Source organism: Xiphophorus maculatus, chromosome 19 (assembly GCF_002775205.1).
Source record: "Xiphophorus maculatus strain JP 163 A chromosome 19, X_maculatus-5.0-male, whole genome shotgun sequence".
In the NCBI taxonomy this organism is placed as follows: domain Eukaryota; kingdom Metazoa; phylum Chordata; class Actinopteri; order Cyprinodontiformes; family Poeciliidae; genus Xiphophorus; species Xiphophorus maculatus.
Window position 1 is genome coordinate 5895424 of NC_036461.1, and position 20997 is coordinate 5916420.

The 20997-nt window shown below is 35.1% G+C and overlaps 2 protein-coding genes across 3 annotated transcripts; both read right to left on the minus strand.

Moving 5' to 3' along the window:
- Nucleotides 1–475: 475 nt before the first annotated feature.
- LOC102219642 (receptor expression-enhancing protein 1) lies at nucleotides 476–13244 on the minus strand. Of its 2 annotated transcripts, none has more exons than XM_023352265.1 (8): nucleotides 13062–13244; nucleotides 9791–9863; nucleotides 9630–9706; nucleotides 8174–8294; nucleotides 7715–7828; nucleotides 6458–6617; nucleotides 4673–4893; nucleotides 476–1500 (listed from the first exon to the last, which is right to left on the minus strand). In XM_023352265.1, exons 1-8 carry the CDS (start codon nucleotides 13226–13228, stop codon nucleotides 1429–1431), a joined length of 1005 nt encoding a protein of 334 aa, XP_023208033.1. In that variant the 5' UTR covers nucleotides 13229–13244; the 3' UTR covers nucleotides 476–1428. The 2 variants fall into 2 exon arrangements, with proteins under 2 accessions (XP_023208033.1, XP_023208034.1); XM_023352266.1 differs by having other exon boundaries at nucleotides 4685–4893; nucleotides 13062–13243.
- A 3346-nt stretch (nucleotides 13245–16590) lies between these two features.
- On the minus strand, nucleotides 16591–20409 carry chmp3 (charged multivesicular body protein 3). The gene is made up of 6 exons (XM_005801105.2): nucleotides 20240–20409; nucleotides 19763–19823; nucleotides 18291–18470; nucleotides 18091–18212; nucleotides 17898–18012; nucleotides 16591–16875 (listed from the first exon to the last, which is right to left on the minus strand). Exons 1-6 carry the CDS (start codon nucleotides 20282–20284, stop codon nucleotides 16733–16735), a joined length of 666 nt encoding a protein of 221 aa, XP_005801162.1. The 5' UTR covers nucleotides 20285–20409; the 3' UTR covers nucleotides 16591–16732.
- Between the last annotated feature and the right edge of the window lie 588 nt (nucleotides 20410–20997).

Genomic DNA, 20997 nt, shown 5'->3' on the forward strand with positions numbered 1-20997 from the left:
GTTCGGGCTCAGTGAATAAACTACAACAAAAAGCGGCTCAGGTCACCAGGAGGAACAACCAGAGTGTGCAGAGCTGCTCAGTCAACAGCAATAAGTGATTTCAAACATAAAAATTCACTTCATTTAGCAGTTTTCAGCCTTAAAGGTGACCTATTATGCTTACTTGAATAGGTTAGGATAGATCTACGGGCGACACAAAACATGTATCATGTAATCTTTCTGAAAATATGAGTTTTTAGTCTGGAGTTCTGCTGGGGTTGCTAGGTGACAGGGCTGGGCTTGGCTGGGGTTGCTAGGTGACAGGGCTGGGCTTGGCTGGGGTTGCTAGGTGACAGGGCTGGGCTTGGCTGGGGTTTCTAGGTGACAGGGCTGGGCTTGGCTGGGGTTGCCAGGTAACAGGGCTGGGCTTGGCTGGGGTTGCCAGGTAACAGGGCTGGGCTTGGCTAGGGTTGCTAGGTGACAGGGCTGGGCTTGGCTGGGGTTGCCAGGTAACAGGGCTGGGCTTGGCTAGGGTTGCTAGGTAACAACGTGGCGCAAATGTGACTTAAAAATGGGGACGTTTTTGAAACTGCTCCTTTTCCACACACCAAAAAATATTAAGTTATTGCCAAAAAATGGCAGAGTGTTTTTTTTCTTTTTAGAAGCAGTAGAGACTCAAATGGAAGTATAAAAACGTGCAAAATGTGAATCTTTCATAATAAGTCACCTTTAAATTTCTAAATCTTTTAAGAAATATTCAGTCTTTAGAAACCAAAGTGATTGTAGTGAAGCACAGACGAAAGAAATCAAACTCTTAAAAATAATAGTTGATAAGAAAACTGAGCCACAACTTTGTCTGAGGGCAGTGATGTATATTATTGACATAGTGCAAATAATTTTGGGCTTCTGTTTCTTTAAGGCCCACAGAGAGAGAAAGAGACAGAGAGAGGTAAACGTCTGATAAGTGGACAATGAAAGCATGGATAATTTCGTGAATCACAATAAATAAAACAAAACAAAAGCAGTGTTTTGTTTGAGTCCTCGGCTTGAGTCTCGTTCCTTCTCCATGGTGATGATTTCCTCTAAAGTACATTCGTAAAAACTAAGACCAATGACGAGGAACACACATGCAACCACCTCTGATATATAAAAACAACCAAAAGCATGAGATAAAGTACGCAAACTGTACATAAATACATATTTAAATGCAAAGTGTCTGTCAACATGGAGCGACCAAACCTCGTTCCTCTTAACATCATGAGCCACTGGGGTTTATATATATATATATATATATATATATATATATATATATATATATGCTGTGAATTAGGGGTCTTCGTAGGTCACTTTGGTAAAACGGCATTTCAAAGCAGGGCTGCTTCAGTCGTGGAGCTTCTAGCCATTCGGTATTTTTACTCGTTGCAGCGAAGGCAGCTGGAGGAGACGGCTTCACATGGCTTCGTTGTTTGAAGAAAGAGCACTCCTGGATCTTGTGAGAGGCCTCAGGACTCTAAGAGGAGGCTGGAAGCACAGAGGCAGACGGAGTGTGATCAGACCGGCTCAAGCTGCCGCCGCCATTTTGGATCATGAAGCTCAGAAAAAAGGTTCATTTTATTGTTTTTATGTGTAAAATCAAATAGAAGACTAAACTTATGCAAACTGTTTCAGTTGATGACAGAAATCTTTGAAGTCAACTGAAGCTTTTATATCAAAAGGTGTTCAAAAAGTAAGGTTCAGGGGCTATTTGCGACCCTTGGATTGATTCTTGTGGCCCTCGACTACAATTCAAGAATAAATTAGGACAAAACTTCGACTTTTACATCAAAATCTACTTATAAAAATGCTAGATGCGACACAAATGATAATCTTTTCCAAGCTTTCTGCTTTCCTACTGTTGTCATGGTTACATCTACTCCTTGTACACCTTGTCTGCTTTTTATTGCTATACTAAAACTTAGCTATATATAGAAAGTGTTTTCAAATGAAGACTGACCTAAATCAAAGAGAAAATATTCTTTTCAGTTTTCTTCAATCAGACCAACTCAGTCAGTCAATTTGCTTTTCATATAACAAGGAAAAAATTTAAAAATAATTTGAAGTTTTGGATCTATAAGCCTATAAACAAAAATAAATAAATGAACAAAAAACATTATCATTTGTTTACTTAAAATAGTTTATGCTTATATTATGGTTGAATAGGTAAAAAAAAAAATCATAAAATTTTTTGAGATTTGGGTTTTTAAAAAGGATGTTTCTTTTCAGATGACTATTTCTGGACAAAATGTTCAGGACTTTAAAGGCAATACTTGTCAATAACAAAGTAAAAATCTAATAAAAATATAGATTTACAAAGTCTCAATTCAAACTCTTGTCTTTCAGTAAATCATAATTTTGAAAACAACATGACAGTCATAATCTAAATCAAATAAAATACTATTTCTGTGTTTTTTCTTCTTTAATTGAAATGATTTCTTGAAATTGTCCTTAAAAACAGAAAAATAAATGTAATATTATCCACATGTTTATGTAACCACTGGAAATGTTCTCGTTTACTTTCCTGTAATGTTTCTGTAAATCTAAGTCTGTTTTGGGTATCATCTTTGTATTATATCACAAATAAGCAACAGCCTCCATATTAAATAAACGTCACTCCACTCCACAAAGCACAAGGTTTATATAATATAGCTGGATAAAACACAGCGGCAGGCACTTCACGTCAGAAATCTACTGCAATTTTCTATGAGAAAGTGGGGAAAACTGTATGGAACAAAACAATATTTTCCTCAGTAAATGTTTGTTTAATGGGGTAAAAGTTTCACTTTACCAAGAAGCATTTTATGATCAGAAACAGCAAAGAGCTCTCTTCACCACAAACCTCTGAATAAGTCAATTGGAGCCATAACCTGGAGCCAGGATTAGCATAATTTCATCATAATCCAGCTACAACCAGGTTCGCCTCACAAGGTCTCTGACAGAAGACTCAAAAGAAAACATTTCAAAAAGCCAGTAACCTGGAGTCAGCTGATGCCATGTTTTACACCCAGCCTCTACGAAAGCTCACTGCACAAGACTCCACTGCTGAAGGAAAAGCTGGTTTTAAGTCCGGCGTAGAGCATTTAGAAAAGCCAAACACGTCAAATAGGCTAAGCTAAATGAGATAATTTGCTTTGTGTAGCTTTTCTGGCTCTAAACAAATGTTGTTTAGCTGGACTAAAAGCAAAACTGTCTCTCTAGGTTGTAAAGGTTTGATCTAGAGAGCCACATTAACAGCTAAGGCGGGCCAGGTTTGGCCCCTGAGCCTTGAGTTTGACACATCACCAGGAGGTGAGAGCATCCCAGTAAAAGGCTGTTAAATAAAACAGCACATTTTTATAAGAATTAGAAAACTAAACTGGGGAGGACTTTCAGCGAAATGATTGAGAAAGATGTTGACTTGTTAAATACTTGTTTCCCCCTCCACATTTCCAAACATGAGTGATCACTGATGCTTTTAAATCGATGTAAATGCATACGAGGTTAGTGCGTTACTGCAGAGATTCTCTGAACAGCCGCACTCAGCAGACCGACTTCTGGACTGAGAGGATCGCTTAAAGATGCAGCTGCAGAAGTTAGTGCGTTAGAGGACGACAGCGTATCAGGGCCGTGGAAGAAGAAAGGAGCAAATTTCCACCAAAGCACTGAAATATTTAGATTAATCTCTGAAATATTCTGGACAAAAAACTTTAAATTTTCTGAGCTTGAAAAATAATTTTAAAAATGATACAAAAAATTTGAAAAATCAAAGATTTGCTAGAAGAAAATTCAGAAATGTTTTAGAAAAATTTGGAAATTTCTGAGTTTGAAAAGTTGACAGAAAAACTGAAAGAAATTTGAGATTAATCTAAGAAATTTTCTCCTAAAAAACGTGGAAATTTTGGAGTTTGAAACGTCAAAGATTTGCTAGAGAAAACTAAGAAATGTTCCAAAAAGGAAATATCTGGTAGAATTTGGTAGAAAAAAACTCTAATATTTGGAGATCAATCTCAGAAATTATCTAGAAAAGAATTTAAAAATTCTGAGTTTGAAAAGTCAAAAATTTGCTGGGAAAAACAATAAATTTTGAGATATATCTCAGAAATTTTCTATAAAAAAAAAGCTTAGAAATGTTCAAACTTGACAAGTTGAAAATTGGCCAGAAAAAAAATCTAAATTTTGAAACTAATCTTAGAAATTTTCTAGAAAATAACTTTCTGAATTTCTGAGTTTCAAAACATTTTTGACTTGGGAAATTTTTATGAGTTTTAAAAGTTGAGACTTTTCATCTTTGGAACTTAGAAATTTCCAAAGTTCTTCAGGGAATTTTTTGAAATTGTCAAAATTTCTGAGTTTTTTGGAGCAAATGTTAAACTTTTCAAACTCAGAAATTTCCACGTTTTTTCTTGAAAATTTCAGAGATTAATCTCCAAATTTTCAAGGTTTTTGCAACGTTTCTGAGATTTTTGTCAAAATCACTGAGTTTTTTTTCTCCAACTTTTGAAACGCAGAAATTTCCATGTTTTTTTTTTTTAATCTCAACATTTCTGTGTTTTTTTGGCATAAATGTGCTCCTCCTTTGTTTTTCCACCCGGACCGGCTCTGGACCGGCTCTGGACCGGCTCTGACCCGGCGTCGTAGTTCCCATCTGGGTTTGCCGACAGGCAGCAGCCGCGCTCACCAGGCTGCGTACCTCCGGAGCTCTCCTCTTGCTCATCCTGAGCTGCGGGGAGCTCGACGTGGCCTGCACCTCCTTCCCCGGCCCTTCCTCAGTCTGCTCCTGAGCTGCAGGACTGGCGGGCGGAGCGGGAGCGGAGAGCGGGCCGGACTGGGGCAGAGCCAGAAACTCTGCGGAGTCCAACTGCTCCAAGCCCAGAACCTCATACTCATTCATGTCAAAATCTGCACCGTGGAAAAACAGACGTTGGTGGAAGGATGACGAGCAGATGAAAGTCGGGTTTGGATGGGATTACTGCCACTGAACTGGTTTTTGTGTTTGGTGGAAACTTAAAAGCTCAGATAATAAGAAAAACCGCTGGAAGAAACCATAATGAGACACAGAGCAATTTGTTGGAGCACAAACTAGCATAAAATTTTTATTACTCTGCAAAAACACACAATTCTCCCAAGATTTTAGTCCAGTTTCCAGTGCAAATATCTTAGTAAACTAGAAATGAGGTCAAACAAATGTATAAGTAACTTTTCCTTAAGATATAAGAGCTTGCTTTATGTCAATAATCTTTTAATATAGATTAAAAAGCACATACGTGAAATAATCTGCCAGTGAAACTAATAATTTTTCATCAATATTAAGGAATTCTTTACTTAAACAAGCTCCTATTTCTTGTTGAAAAGTTACTCGTAAGTAATGTTGTCATATTTCTGGTGTACTAAGATATCTGTACTAGAAACTGGACCAAAGAAACTTGGTAATATTTTAGTTTTTGCAGTGTATTCAGTATTTTTTTGTTCCTCATCTCCATTTTATCTAATGCAGTGATTTCCTAAAAAAACCTCATTCACTTCAACTTCTGCAAACTATTTCAGCTTATTGCTGCTCTGAGTTTGTTTCCTTCAGCACATTTATGTTTTTGAGTCTTTATACTAAAGATAAATCGATTATTAAATTAGTTGATTATTATTTTAATAATCAATTTATCACGATTGTTTCAGCAAGAAGAATAAAGAGAGGTGGACGATATGGACTTTTGCAGTACTCAGAGTTGGGTAGTAACTCTGAGTTACTCAATTACATTTACTTGAGTAACTTTTGAAAATTGTTTACTTTTAAGAGTATTTTTACTACGTTATGCTTTGTGTAATTTTATAATGAATTATTTCTACTCTTACTTGTGTAAAATTTCTGGATTTTCTACCCACTGAATAAAGAACAAAATGTTTTAACCAAAAATTCACCAGACACAGAAACACACCTGCAGTTTTTGTAAAAGTTTCAAGAGTTTTTATACTGAAAGAAACTGATTTGGAAAAAATTTCTTTGGCCTGATTTTGTTATTTTTTGCTACTTATATGAATTGTTGCCATTTTTGTGCTTAAAATACCAACATTTCCACTTAACTTTACATTTTTGTTGGTCTGATTATGTAATTTTTTTATATTAAATGATTAATAATTTGGTCAGCAGACTTTTTACCACGTACGTTTTTACTTTTACTTGAGTAGAAACATGTTGAAGTAGTGCGACTTTTACTTTCGTTCAATTTTCTGGTACTCTGTCCACCTCTGGTAGTACTATTGTGATAAAGATAATGATTTAAAAAACCTATTTATTACTTTTTTGCAGGACGGTGACTGCATGGTAAAGCATTCATAGCGCCTTGAAGATGCAATTTAATTAAAGTTTCTGGTTAAAAATCACAGGTTGTGAATACGGAAGCAGAGCATTGTAGGTGCTTTAAACCAGTTTGTGATCCTGTAAAGCAGCAGAGTGTTTAGACCGTCTCACCCTTGTGGCTCTCTGACTTGCTGCGGATGATGGGTCTGGTTCGGTGCTGAGCTGCGGCGGGCTGGGCGGCGCTGGGTCCGGTCTGGTTCGGGTCAGACTGGTAGGACGACAGATCCTGCATGCTGAAACTCCGTAATCTGTCCGACAGAACACCTTGACCCTAAATCGGAGACATCAGGCTTTCTGCTTAAATCCAGTAGATATAAATGCGTAACTGCTTAAAGGCTTTTTGTTTGAAGAATGTAAATTAAATCAGGAAGGTCAGAAATCGACAGAAGCTGAGAGCGGATGTTTACATTTTCCTGATGGTTTTCTCCAGGTAACGACTTAATTTCAAAATGACTGGTGTGTGTGTGTTAAATGGGATTTAAAACACACACCAATCATCTTGTAAATACAAACTTTGTTTTAACTCGTTATCTTAATAAAACGGATGGAAATTAACTTATCTCGCAAAAACAGGAATTCTACTCGTTAATTTGAGAAAACAGGAAATTAATTCTATCTTGAGAAAACCATAAGGAAATACTCTTGAAATAAGTTAATCTCGAGAAATCAAACCTAATCTCAAAAAACTAATTTTGTTTTCTTGAGATTGACTTGTTATCTCAAGATATTTCCTGTTTTATGAAATTAACGAGTAAAATTCAGATTTTTGCGAGATAACGAGTTAATTTCTAACTGTTTTCTTAAGATAACGAGTTAAAACAAAGTTTGTTTTCACAAGATGAAATTAACTCTTTATCTCGAGAAAGTGGAAAATTTACTTATCTCGGGAAAACCATCTGGAAAAATATATGTGGAAAATGTCAGCTTTCAGCTTCCGTAGAAAACACTGCAAAAATACAAAAATCTTACCAAGTATTTTCTAATGCAAATATCTTAGTGCACTTGAAATAAGACAAAACTAACTTACAAGTGGCTTTTCAGCAAGATATAGTTTATTTTAAGTTAAAAAAAAAATCCTTAATACCGATAAGAAGTATTAGAGCCACTTCCAGATTCTCATTTCTTCATGCTATAAGTGAAATAATCTGCCAGTTGGATAAGAACTTTTTCATCAGTTTTGAAGGATTATTTACTTGAAACAAGCTTCTATAATTTGCTAATAAGTTCCTTGTAGGTTTTGGTTTATTTCAAGTGAACTAAGAAATTTCACCAGAGCCTGGACTAAAACTACTTGGTAACATTTTGTGTTTTTGCAGTGTTTTTCTACCCTTCAGCTAATGCTAACTATGTCTGCATATTGTGTGTTACCTTTGCAGCAGCCATAACTGCAGCTGTGGCTGCAACATTCAGTCCTTTCCTCCCAAAATGCACCAATGTGTCGTAGCTTTTGTCTTTTGCTTGGCAGATGTACTCATCGATGTCCTTAAAATAACAACATAAAAAAACATTTTAAAATTCCCACTTGGAGATTTTCCCTCGTTATCACATCACTCAGCTAGCTGCTGCCATTTCTGATCCTGAGAAAAACAATTTATCTGTTTCCTGAGGTACCTTGAGGGGAAAAAAGCGCAGCAGAAGTGGAAAAGCAGCGTGACATTTCCTCTCACTCCATCATCAAACACATTTTAATGGCTAAAGTGGGAAAGAAACTTGGCATAAAGGGACTTTTGTTCTTAGTCACTTAATCTTCCAGCCTGCAGGCTGAAAATCTGTGAACTTTAGAGGACACAGCAGAAAACAAAGCAAGATAGAGGAAAGGAGCTTCACCTTTTCTTTTGAGGAAAGCGTGGGATGGACGAACTTCCTGTACAGCACACTGGAGCCCTTGGTGTACGGCGACAGGAGCCACACAACGAAGGCTATCTTCAGCTCGTAGTAGAAAGGAAGCCTGGAAGGACAGAAACCGTGTTCAGTCAAAAACTACTTTCCTCTCAGTGTTTAAACTTAATTATTTCAGCTAAATACAGCTAAAACCAGAAGTTTGTAAACACAAGGAAACATTTTTATCCTATTTTTTACTGCTTTTTCAAAGTCAAATGTTTACATAAACTTTTTTACGGCTGGTGTTTTATTGGGGACATTTTCAGGATTGTAATAGTTTTGGGTTTTTCATTATAGTTTGTCTAATTTAGTTAGTTTTAATTAGCCATTAAAGCGTATTTGTTCGTTTTCATTAGTTATTGTTAGCGAAACATTCTTTATTTTTCTTAGTTTTATATACTTTGGTTAATTTTTAGGTGCAAAATTCAAAAAGGTCAAAGTATTGTATTGCGATAATGAACATCAATTGGGTAATGAATGCTCAACAAAATTATTATTGAAAAACCAAATGATCCTGATGTTTTCTCCCAACTTTTGCTGTCGCCATTTTGCGTACTGGCACAAATGCCACCAGGAGTACAGAGTCCCGACAGCTCATGTGAACGGCTTATGTGGGGGGAAAAAAATTTAATTTTTGCCTTTCAAACTGTTTAATAGTTCGAAAGGCTAATATTAAATAAAGCAAAAATATTAAATAGTTCCAGTTAGTTATAATTTTTCTCCATTAATTACAGTTTTTATTTATTTGCAGTGGTTATTTAACATTTTGCCGCCTCTAGTAAATGTTTTCTCACTTTTAGTTATCTATTTGAAAAACCTGTTCCCCGTCCTCACCAGTGGGGGCGCTGCACCAAAAACCACTGACCTAAACGACATGAAAACCGACATGAGTGCAACTTCCTTCTTCACGAAATGTCAATAAAAATAGAGTAGCATCAGATTTTAGCGGTTGAAGGATTTATCTTTTGTTTTTGGTAGAAGAACGCGAGCCGTTTCTCCCGCTGGGTTTGTTTTGGTTATGTTTACCCAGAATGCCTTGCGCTGTAGTCTGACTTTCTGCTTTGACATTCACATTCGAACCTTGTTAGAGTTCACTTTAACAGACCTGGGTTTTTAGCCGGGTTAGTTTTCTTTTTTGGTCGGTATCTGCATTCACATCTACTCAAAAAACCGAACTTTCTCCACAAACGAGCTGCAGTTCGACTAAACTAGCTAAACAGAGCTAGCATGAATGCACCTAAAGATGCTTTCACATCCTATATCTGATTCTGAAGATATTAATGACACCTCTCTCTCATTATTGTGGCCTTTAGCAAATAGAAATAATTTTAGTAATTCTAACAGACCAAAAAAAGAGAAGTTTGATCTGATTTAACTTGCGTATCTTTGTGAGCCGACTTACCAACAAAGAAACATATCTGTAAACACCTCCACTGTAGTAAAAAGGGCGAATATTATCCAGTACATCATCCATTTCACCTGAAAAACCAAAGGAAAGTATATTTAGTCACACAGAGCAGCAGTGTACAAACCAGATTTAGTTATTTCTGAAACTGTACTTACATATTCTCTCACATCTTTTGTCTTCACAGCCTTATAAGACGAGTAAGCAGGATATAGAGTACCAAAAACAAGTCTAAAGGACAGAAATGGTTCAAATAAATCCCAGTCCAAATATGAATGAATCATATAAAATGAGGACTTAAAACAGATTAGAATATAGTACAATGAAATATCGTTTACTGTCTCACAGCGGGGAAGTTCAGGTTTAACATGTCAACCTTTAAAAAGGCACCAATCATGATTAATAACTGAGTCAATTTCTCCACCAGTTTTAGGAAATATCTTAAATCTAGTGCGGAAATGATTAATCGCATTAATTGTGATTAGTCGGAATAATTGTCAACTAAATTAGTAATCGATTAATCGCTAACTGATGAATCTAAAAAAAAATACTATTGGGAAAAAACCAACATACAATTGAGTCAAAATGCAAAAACTTTTACATTTTACATTTAAAATAAAGAAAAAACAATTTGTGTAAATATGTTCAACTCAGAACTCCTCAGGACGAAGTTTTAGCTTCACCTGGTTCAGATTATGTAAAGTAAAATCTATTAAGCACCTTTTATAAATCAGTTACATTTAAAAATTCAACAGATCATTCCTACTCACTCAAGCAGATTTGATTAAATTTGATTACATTTAGTTTTAGTTAATTTTATTTGATTAAAATTAGCTCTAACTAATAACGTCAATCTGTTACTGTTTTATGATTTCAACAATGTTGCTAATGTTTGTTGTTTATTGTAAAGGTTTATGTTAGAATTATTATTTTTTAGCTGCAGATGCATCTTTTGTTATAAATAATCAAATGTAGGCTAAAAGAATGCTATGTTATTTTATAGGCAATAAAATGTCAATTTTCTTATTTAAAAACAGAATTGAATTATATGTCGGTTTGCATATTTTAATGTAGTTATTTTGTAAAAATGCTTAAATGAAAATGAAAAATATGCTGAATGTGCCAATTTTTATCAGATTAATTGATTAATCATCAGAATAATTGATTACTAAAACAATCGTTAGTTGCGGTCATTATATCTCCTCGGCTTCTTGCTGAGTCAAACAGCAAATTGTGTGCAACAGTTCTTTAAATATAGCCAATCCAAATGAAGCAGAGACACATTTCCCCACCACAGATTTGGCTTTGCAAGCTGCCCAGCATGCAAAAGATAAAATTAGATTTTTTTTCTTGAAATTCCTCTGGATTTGCAGCAGACGCCTGCCCGCCATGCAGGGTTGTGTTTTGGTGACACAGATCAGGACGAGATCAGGTTACTGACCCACATCACATTGCAACCTTGAAGCCTGCCTGGTCAGCCAGCTAACGGAGATCAACAGAACAAGGAGAGTCAGAATATCAGCTCTTCTGATTAACAGCCGGAGCTGAGGAGCTCCAGCTTGTAACAGGATCTTATATTCTAAATTTAATTTCTGGACTGTTCCAGGCTTGGTGACCCAGCTGTTTGTATCCCCCCCACACGTCACTGTCATCACGATAACTGCAGTTATTGAAGGAAAATATCACCATGAATGCACAGGAAGGATGCAAACAATTAATCAACTTACAATCAACTGTTGATTAATTGTTAATTTGATTCAAATTAGTTCTAACTGACTAACTAATAACGTCAATCTGTTACTGTTTTATGATTTCAACAATGTTGCTAATGTTTGTTGTTTATTGTAAAGTGAGATGCTTGATCTTCCACTCGTCGTTATTCTACATTTGAATTTGTTCTTAATAACTCACCTGGTTAAATAAAGGTTTAAAATAGCAATAAAATAAAACTTAAAGTCCGCTAAGACCTTCTTTTAGTGTTGTAGTTTGGCTGCCATCCAGCAGAGGGCGCCGCTGGGCATTCCTAAGCAGAGCCGACCGTTGATACAGAAACAAAGATGGCGGCGGGGCCTTAGCAGAACGGTAAAGAGAAACGGCCCAAACAGAGATCAGTTTGGGATTCGAAATGGACTTTATGCGGTTCTGTTTCAAACACTTCACAAGCTTAAGTTATCTACCCAGCCGCGTAAGAGGTTCCTGTTTCTTTATTTAATTTAATAATGTGAGAAAAACACAGTTATTTGGTTGTTTTTTTTAAATTCAGCATATTATGAAAATCTTAGCCTTTTAGGTAACTGGAAGATGGTTGGCCTTTGACATACAAGAGAAAACTCAGGTTTGTACAAAAATGGCCGATTATCAATCAAGATCTATAAGATCAATCAACTTCAGATTAACTCATGAAAGCCGCAGTATGTAAGTTTTATAGTGACGTATAATATGAGACAAATAATCTGTGAGAGAAGCTACTGCAGAAACACACCGTTTCTGACCAAAAACAACCATTCAGAACTGGGAGGAGCTTCTTAGCGCTGTCAATCAATTCATGTACTTGCTACTAAATGTGGTAATAGTAGATAAACTTAACTTACCAATACGGGAATACTGTTTATCCGCTGACATTGGTGACAATGCTAACTAGCCTTAGCATTCACAGCAGCCTAACAGAGAAGTGGGAGGGGGCGGGATGTTCTAAGACCCGCCTCCTGGCTCTGATTGGTTGTTTTGTAGTTAGCACTGGAAGCACTGGGAGAAGGCGGAGGAGCTTGATTATCTGTCTCTGACCATACTGTTATGACACGGTGACAGTTCAAACAAATATTTAAAAAATATGTTTTTATAAAAGTTACGTCCTGCAGCTTTAATCGATAACTTGCATCCTTCCTGCCAAGACATTTTCAAGTGTTGCAATGTAACCCGAGAAGACTGAGCCATCCCCTTTGTACCACTTCCAATCTGGGACACAAACACCGAAAGACCGCTCCTGTTGTTCAGAAACACTAGTGACCTTTCGGCTCCTGTCACCTCCGGATGATCTGACTCATCCCCAGCACTGTAATGTATAACTCAGTTGCTTCGTCATGTTTGTAAGAATCTGCCTGATAAACACAAAGAGCTGTTGGCTGCAGAGCGCTGCCTCAGAAATAGAACAGGTCTGCAGGCCTGGCTCAGCTTCCTGCTCAGGGTCCAAACTGCAGTCCTGCTCAAAACACCCTGTTCAGTGAAAAATTAATATCCCGTCACCTGATCCGCTGTCGCGTTTGATTCTGATTAAATTAGGCTGTTGGAGGAGATTGCGGGGGCCGCTGCACCGTTACGGAGAGGCTCAGACCCGCTCCAACCCGTTTCTGTCTCATTCCTATAGCGCTGAAGGTATAGACGGAGAGAAATGGAGGAAAAAAAATAAATAAAACGAATAAAACGACTTACACCACAAGTCTAGAGATGATCCAGGAGACCATTGCGCTGGGAAGGCGACAGGACGCGCTGTCTGCGGGGAGGAGTTTCCTCCAGATGACAGGCGCGTCCACAGGCGGCGGCGTCTGGACGCACACAGGCTGCAACGTGATGCATGCAGGACGGGGCTGCAGCTCCATAGATGGCACTGTTGCATTGCAGCGATGCACACCGAGGCTTCATGGTTACGGCGGAGTACTGGGAGTACTGGGGCTACGCTTAGAAAATAAAAATAATTATGAGAATAAAGTCATATTATTATGAATTCATTCTCATCTTATTACGACTTTATTCTCATATAATTTCGGACAATATTCTCGTAATATTTCAACTTTATTCTCTTAATATTATTTTTCCTCATTTTATTGGGATTTTATTCTCGTTACATTTCATCTTTATTGTTCTAGTTTTACTTTTTCCTTCAAATTTTTACGATTTTATTCTCATATTTCGAACATATTCTTGTAATATTTCAACTTTATTCTCGTAATAATATTACATTCTCCTCAGTGCTATTTTATTCTCGTATTTTTACTTTATTCTAATAATTTTATTACTTTTTCCTCATATAAATTTTTTTTCTCGTAATATTTCGACTTTACATTCTCGTATTATTTCAACAATATTCTCATGACTATTCTCGTATTTCTACTTTATTCTCATAATTTTACCACTTTTTTCTCATATTATTATGATTTTATCCTCGCATTATTTCGACCTTATTCTCGTCACATTTCAACTTTATTGTAATATTTACCCCCTCATAATACGACTTTATTCTCGGATTATTTCGTCTTTATTGTCAGAATTTTATTTTTTCTTCATATCATTTCTACCTTATTTTTGTAATATTTCGACTTTACTCTCTTATTTCCACTTTATTGTCATGACTTTCTTCTCATATTATTAATATTTTATTCTCGTGTATTATTTCGACCGTATTCTCGTAATATTATGACTTTTTTCCTCATATTATTTCAACCTTATTCTTGTATTTTTATCTTATTTTATGAGTAAGATCCTCATATTTGGTCATACTGGTTAAATGAGTTATGCATAAATAATAATGTTAATAAATATTGAAGAATCAACCAACTGTGAATCTACAGAAAAGTCATGTTTTTAAGTGCTGTTTACTTCAGAGGATACAGAGATACCTGTATGCAGGGGATACATTTATCTGCCCTATAAACTATGAACAGATTCATTGTTAGAGCTGCAGTATCGCGGCTTTGTCCAGACTGGAGCCTGTAATCCAGAATAAAGTCCGAGTTTCGGTTTCAGGACAACAAAAGCTTCAGTGGAGGACAGTAGCAGGTGGAAACCCAACACTTCTGTTCTTTTTAAAAGCTGAGTAAATGTTTGGAACATGCTGACCCCAAGGCGCATCACATCTAAGAAAATCATTATGTAGTCTTATAAAGTCACAACTAACGATTACTTTAGTTATCGATTAATCTATTCTGATGATTAATCGGATAAAAAAATAAATCGCGTACTGCAGATTTTTAATTTAACCTGCTTTATACAATATTAGAAAAACATTAAAAGATGCTAATTTCACTGCCACGCATCTTCCCTCCTGTCGAAAAACTGACACAGTTACAGCAACAACATGGAAATAAATACCGGATATTAATATCGGCCCAGTTTGGACTGATACCGATACGTTAAAACATGACCAAAATAATCCGATACCGATATTAATGCCGATATGTCACACAGGTGTAGAACTGGCATTTTTCTTAAAAGTTTATTAGTTTTTGTCCATCCACATAGAAAAATTATACACACAATATTTAACGATACACATGTTCTGCAGTAACCAGTAGCTCTACTTTCTTTGCATTTTGGAGAAAGAAAACTACAGCGACTCAAAGTCAAACGGTGAACAAGCTGAAGCTTATTGCAAAACATGAGTACACTGCAAAAACACAAAATATTCCCAAGTATTTTTGGTCTAGCTTCTATATTAGAAACTATATCTATATCTAGTGCAAATATTTTAGTCCACTTGAAATGAGAACTAACAAGTAGCTTTTCAGCGAGATGTAAGGGCTTGTTTTAAGTAAATGATTCTTTAATATTGCTAATATTGTAAAATTGCTAGTTCCACTAGCAGATTATTTCACAACATAAAAAAATTTTGTTCTAAGTGAAACAATCTGCTGGTGGAACTGGAACTTTTTCACAAATTAAGGAACTATCCACTTTAGAAATTTGTTCTAAAATTAGACCAAAAATACTTGGTAAAATGTTGTGTTTTTACAGTGAGGATGTTCTTTATACTGAGCAAAAACACAAAAATCTTAAGTTGTTTTGGTCTAGTTTTTATTACACTTGAAATCATACAAAACTAACTTACAAGAACTTTTCAGTAAGATGTAAGAGCTTGTTTTAAGTAAATAATTCCTTAATATTTATGAAAAAGTACTAATTCCACTGGCAGATTATTTCACTTATAAAAAGACATAAGTGAAATAATCTGCCAATGGAACTTTGTACTTTTTTTATTTTAGCAATATTAAGGAATTATTTTATTAAAATAAACTCCTATATCTTGCTGAAAAGTTACTTGTAAGTCAGTTTTGTATGATTTCAAGCGTACCAAGAAATTTGTACTAAAATTAGACCAAAAATACTTGGTAAGATTTTGTCGTTTTGCAGTGAGGATGTTCTTTATTTAGCGCAAAAACAAAAAAATCTGAGGTTTTTTCTAGTCTGGTTTTTATTACACTTCAAATAAGTAGTGTATTACTTATACACTACTTATAGTGTATAAGTATTATATACTATAATATGTAAAATAAATTATAGTATAAATTATAAAATTATAATATACTTTACTATAGTAAAGTAATAATAAATAATTACTTTATTATTTACTTTACTTTATTAAAGTAAATAATAAAGTAATTATTTACTTTATTATAAGTAAATAATTACTTATTATTTATGAGAAAGTTCTAGCTCCACAGGCAGATTATTTCACTTATACAATGAAAAAATGTCTTGGTATAGATGAAATAATATGCCAGTCAAACTAGCAATTTTTCATCAATATCAAGTAATTATTTTCTGAAAATAAGTTCAATACGTTATGAACGTATTTCAGTGTTTGCATTATAAACTAGACCAAAAATACTTGGTAAGATTTTGTGTTTTTGCAGTGTAGAAGTAGTATTTTAATGTTCATAACACTCATGAGCACGAAAAAAACAACAGATATATTAATGTAAATAGAAACAAATGAAAGCTCTGCCCATCACCTCTAGTGTTTCAGATATCGTTGGCGAATTAATTCCTGGTAACTGAACAAAAAGTTTCCTAAAAGATTAAAAACTTCCTCCCCAGCTGGTCAGTTTGGGTCATAAACACTGACATAGGAGAGAGAGAGTAACCACTGTAGGCACAGAAGGCTGATCATACTTACATTATATACACCCCCATAAACCTTCTGATTGACTTTGGAGAATAAAGACGTTGCTAGAGTCACTGCAGATAACAGAAAACATCACCTTTTTAATCAGGCTGGATTAAAAGAAACAACTGTTGAAGCACAATGTTAACCCAGGTGACGATGAAGCGGAGGATGCTCAGCACTGGAGAAATGTGCAAAGTGACTCTAACCGCGGCGGGGAACTCTAGCTCCTCAGAGCCGCCAGTCTGGACTGCATGGCTTCGATGTCTTCCTCCGACTCTTCGTCCGAAGCAGCAGCTGAGGCTCCCGGAGGCTGCAGGTCCGGAAGCGGCTCCGTCACTTTGCTTGGAGCTTTACCAAGAGCCCCTAAAGGACCAGAGCAGAACCAGACACGTTCAGCTTCTCTGGGTAAAATTGGGTTGTTTTAATTAATATTAAGAAATTAAAACCTAGAGAGTGGTTGGGCCAGGATAAGAGATATAAATAAAGAAAATAAAATTCTAAAATTATGAGAATAAAGTCAAATTATTATCAAAATAAAGTCGTAATAATATAAAAAAGACATATTACAAGTACAAAATCTTAATATTACCAGAATAAGATCATACGAGAATAAAGTCATAATAATAAGACTTTATTCTTGTCATGTTAGAGAATTTATTTATTCTATGTGAATAACATTAAAATACTACCAGAATAAAGTCATGAAAATGCAAGACTAAAGACATATTATGACTTTATTCCTATTAAAGTCTTATTAATATGAATAATATTAACATGATTACTCATATTACATTATTACCAATAAAATATTGATAATATTTACATATAATAACATTTTACCAATAAAATATTAATATTTTAATAAAATAATAGTTTATTGTTATATTAAAATAACATTTTAATAATGACATATTAATATTTTCATCAATATTGAGGAATAATTTTCTTAAAACATAATTATTATACTCTTAGTAATTAGGACTTTATTCTCATCATATAAATCCTAATTACATTCTTTGCTGAATATATTAGAAATGACATTTATTTATTCCACAAGAATAAAGTCTTAATGAGAATAAAGTCATAATATTTCCAGAATTGGGTCGTAGTAATCCAAAAATAAAGTCATAAACATATGTGAGTAAAGTTGTAATACTATGAGACACATAAAAATGTATCACGACTGCGGTAAAATGAGGAATTTTGAGCGTCTTGTGAAGCTATACTTCAGTTTTTTAATAAGAAAATACTTCATCTGAAGCTGATGTGTTTATTCTGACCTTCTTCTCACAATTTCATTTTATTTTTCTTATCCATGCCCTAATACTCCATCATATTCCACAAAGCAGAAACATGCGTTAATGTTTTTTCTTTAAAATCCCCACCTGCTGTGATCTCAAAGAGAATCTTGTCAACTTCCTCCTCTGCTGCTTCCTCCATCTCCTCTCCGTCTTCCATGCTCTCAAACGTGTCCTCCAGCATTTCCTCAATTATTCCGGCCTAAAAGTTCAAATCTACGATGAATTATATTTGCTTTAATGTTAGCAAATATGAATCTTAGATTGTAGTTTGTCTGACCTTCATCATCTCCTTTGAAAGCTCCATCATTGTGGCCTGGATCTCTGGGATTTTAACCAAGTTCTGCATGACTTTCATGACCTCTGTGCTCTTCTGCAGCGCTCCAGCTACTCGAACCACAGCTGGAAAACAAACAGACGTGTTAATTAACCGACTGAGCGGAAGACAACGATCAAGGCTGCGCTCCGTCACTCACTCACCCAGTTGATTCTTCATGCTGAGAAGCACCGAGTTCATCTGGGCTTTGGAGGCGTAAAGTTTTGTGACGGCCCGTTTCGACTGAATCATCTCCTTAGCGAGGATGACACAAACATCTTTCTGTCCCTTTTTGGCAGCATCTTTGATGGAGCGTTTAACTTTCTCCTCCTCTCTTTGAATATCTGGAAGAAACGGGCATGAAAGCAACAATCGCCAGGAGCAATTTAAATCCCAGAAATACACAACATTATTAGATCAATAAAATCATATCAACAGCTTCAGATTTAATTAAATATGTTCTGTTTAAATCTGAATTATAAAACAATGCAGTCAAATGAAGTTTATAGTGGTGAAATGTTATCAAAGATGGTCTTTGACTTGGCAGAAATCTTCCTTCTGGATTGTTGCTTTTGCTGTTTTCTTCACTGAGAGCATTATTAAAGATCAAATATGACTAAATTCAGTTACTGTGTGCAGATTAGTGATAAAAAATAATGCTTCTTTATGTGACTAGTATCACGAAGAAGCCTATTTTAAAACAGGTATGATTTTTGTAAGCAGTGTTTATATCTGCAAGGCTTTAAAGTTACAGTTGTCTTAACAATAAAAAGTCTGCAAAGAAGTTGTATATACTTTTATTGTTGTCACAATAAATACCCCACAAATATAGTAATAATATTTGAAGTGCACCTGTAATTTCTAATTTAAAGTTTCTTCCTCTGAAATAAAAACACAACTAAACATATCATATTTAAACTAGTAGAAGAATTCATTTTAAAAATAATTTAAAAACATGGTGCAGTCATAAATTTTTTTAAATAAAACTATTAATATTTGACATAATTTGTGAAAGATATTCCAGTTGCTGATTATATTCAAACAACCTTCCAAACTTGCTTAGGAGGAGGGATTTCTGTAAAGTTACAATAAACTGGGGGTCCTTAAATAAAAAAACTTTTCCCTCAGTTAGTTTTATAAGCAGTATTTGACTCTACTACTATATTATAATCAGGACTGAACTGTAATGCAAATAAGTAACTTAGAAACTGTCAATATAAGAGATTTCTGGATGTGAAATGCAGTTATTTTACTTTCAATGTACTGTGTTGTAAATTGCTACATAATAAAGTGAAAGGAATTTATTGAACAAATAGCAAGTATATTATTACCTTTATCCCAACTAATATTAAGTTACTCTCATTTGCTCTGTTTACAACATGAAAATCTGACTAATAGTTGTGTATGTCAAGAAATTTGAACAAGGTCCTCAAGCTTTTTAAACAAATAAAGCACCTTTACCGTCCAACATTTCGATACAATATTAACATGATGACAAATATGTACAAATTTTACATTAAAGATTTGTTTTGGATACTCAAGTTAAACTATATGCACTCTTATTTAATGCTTGTAAACTATATGCAGTTGCAGTTTTGATGTAATTTGTTGCTATCCGATTATGTCCAGGGCTTACCTCGAATTTGTCTGTCAATGACTCTCATCTCCTTTCTGATTTTTTGAGACCACTCATTAATCTGGAACGACACATTGAAAAACACACTAAGTTATAACACCAATAAAACCTTATAATATTTATGTACCTGTATAACTGGCCTAATGTAAGAGCAGCTGAAACATCATCTGGGTTTGTTTACATTGATGGGACTGACAGCTGATAGCAGCTAGCATGTACGCTAATAGACATAACTTCCACAACATTGAATAAAAACACTCACAACCAACAACAGCGGATTAATTTTTAACAGGACATAAGTCAGTTATTGGGTCAATAACAGTAGCAGTATTGGTATCAAGATAAATATTACCGTTAAACTTGCGGTGGTTATACTGACAACTAGCGTTAGCTAGTTAGCTAAAGACGCTCCAGCAGTTATCTAACTATGAGCTAAATTCAACCAGACAGTCCAGATATTCACAATAAAGTATTTACCAGTTCTTTGGGGGGTTTATCCGGTGTCCTGCCGAACAGCCCCATGTTGTGTGTTGGGTTTCAACCGTACTAACCTCTCTGACTGACGCTAGCTAGCTGGGAGAGGTTGTACTACGAGCACTTCCTGGTGTCTAACCCCGGGTCTCTACGGCTGCGTTCCAACAGGAAAAAATCTTCAGTCCCTACGGTTCTCAGCCACTAAACAAGCCCCGCAGTGTTGAAGCGCGACAGAAACCGAACGAGACCCTTACGACAAGAAAGTTGTGTTAAAAAAACAAAACAGAATCCAGCCCAGAAATGCAACTGAATCAATACCAGCGACTCTCATTCTCACAGTTTCTAAATTCTGATTAAATAAATTCTAATTCTAAATTATCATCCAGTATGTCTTATTCTAAGTTATTAACATGCTGGCCCAGCGGGTGAAAATTGTATTTTTATCACCATAAGGATTTTGATTGATCGTTATCATCATAAACATCAGTTATTGATACTAAATGAAAAAACAAAACAAAATTGACAGTATGATCGGAAATGTTATTTTTGCTATTTTCTCGGCTTCTTGTTCCACAAGAGTATCAAGTAAATTCCAAAATGTGATTAAATGTGTGCAGTTTAGTGATCTAAATCAAACTTTTCAAGAATAATATTTCTGTCTGCTATGAATGCAGTGCAGTCACCATACTGTAAAATATTTAATACCAAAAAACCTCAAACAAATGTATATATAATGACAAAACTTTGTATATGTATGTGTG

Coding starts and splice junctions, on each gene's coding strand:
- chmp3 (XM_005801105.2), bottom strand. CDS start 20,284: ATGGGGCTGTTCGGCAGGACACCGGATAAACCCCCCAAAGAACTG. Junction 19,824..20,239: donor ATAAACCCCCCAAAGAACTG/GTAAATACTTTA, acceptor GTGTCGTTCCAG/ATTAATGAGTGGTCTCAAAA. Junction 16,876..17,897: donor TCTCTTTGAGATCACAGCAG/GTGGGGATTTTA, acceptor CTGGTCCTTTAG/GGGCTCTTGGTAAAGCTCCA.
- LOC102219642 (XM_023352265.1), bottom strand. CDS start 13,228: ATGGAGCTGCAGCCCCGTCCTGCATGCATCACGTTGCAGCCTGTGTGC. Junction 6,618..7,714: donor CAGTTATGGCTGCTGCAAAG/GTAACACACAAT, acceptor TCTCCGATTTAG/GGTCAAGGTGTTCTGTCGGA. Junction 4,894..6,457: donor CAAGTCAGAGAGCCACAAGG/GTGAGACGGTCT, acceptor TCCACGGTGCAG/ATTTTGACATGAATGAGTAT.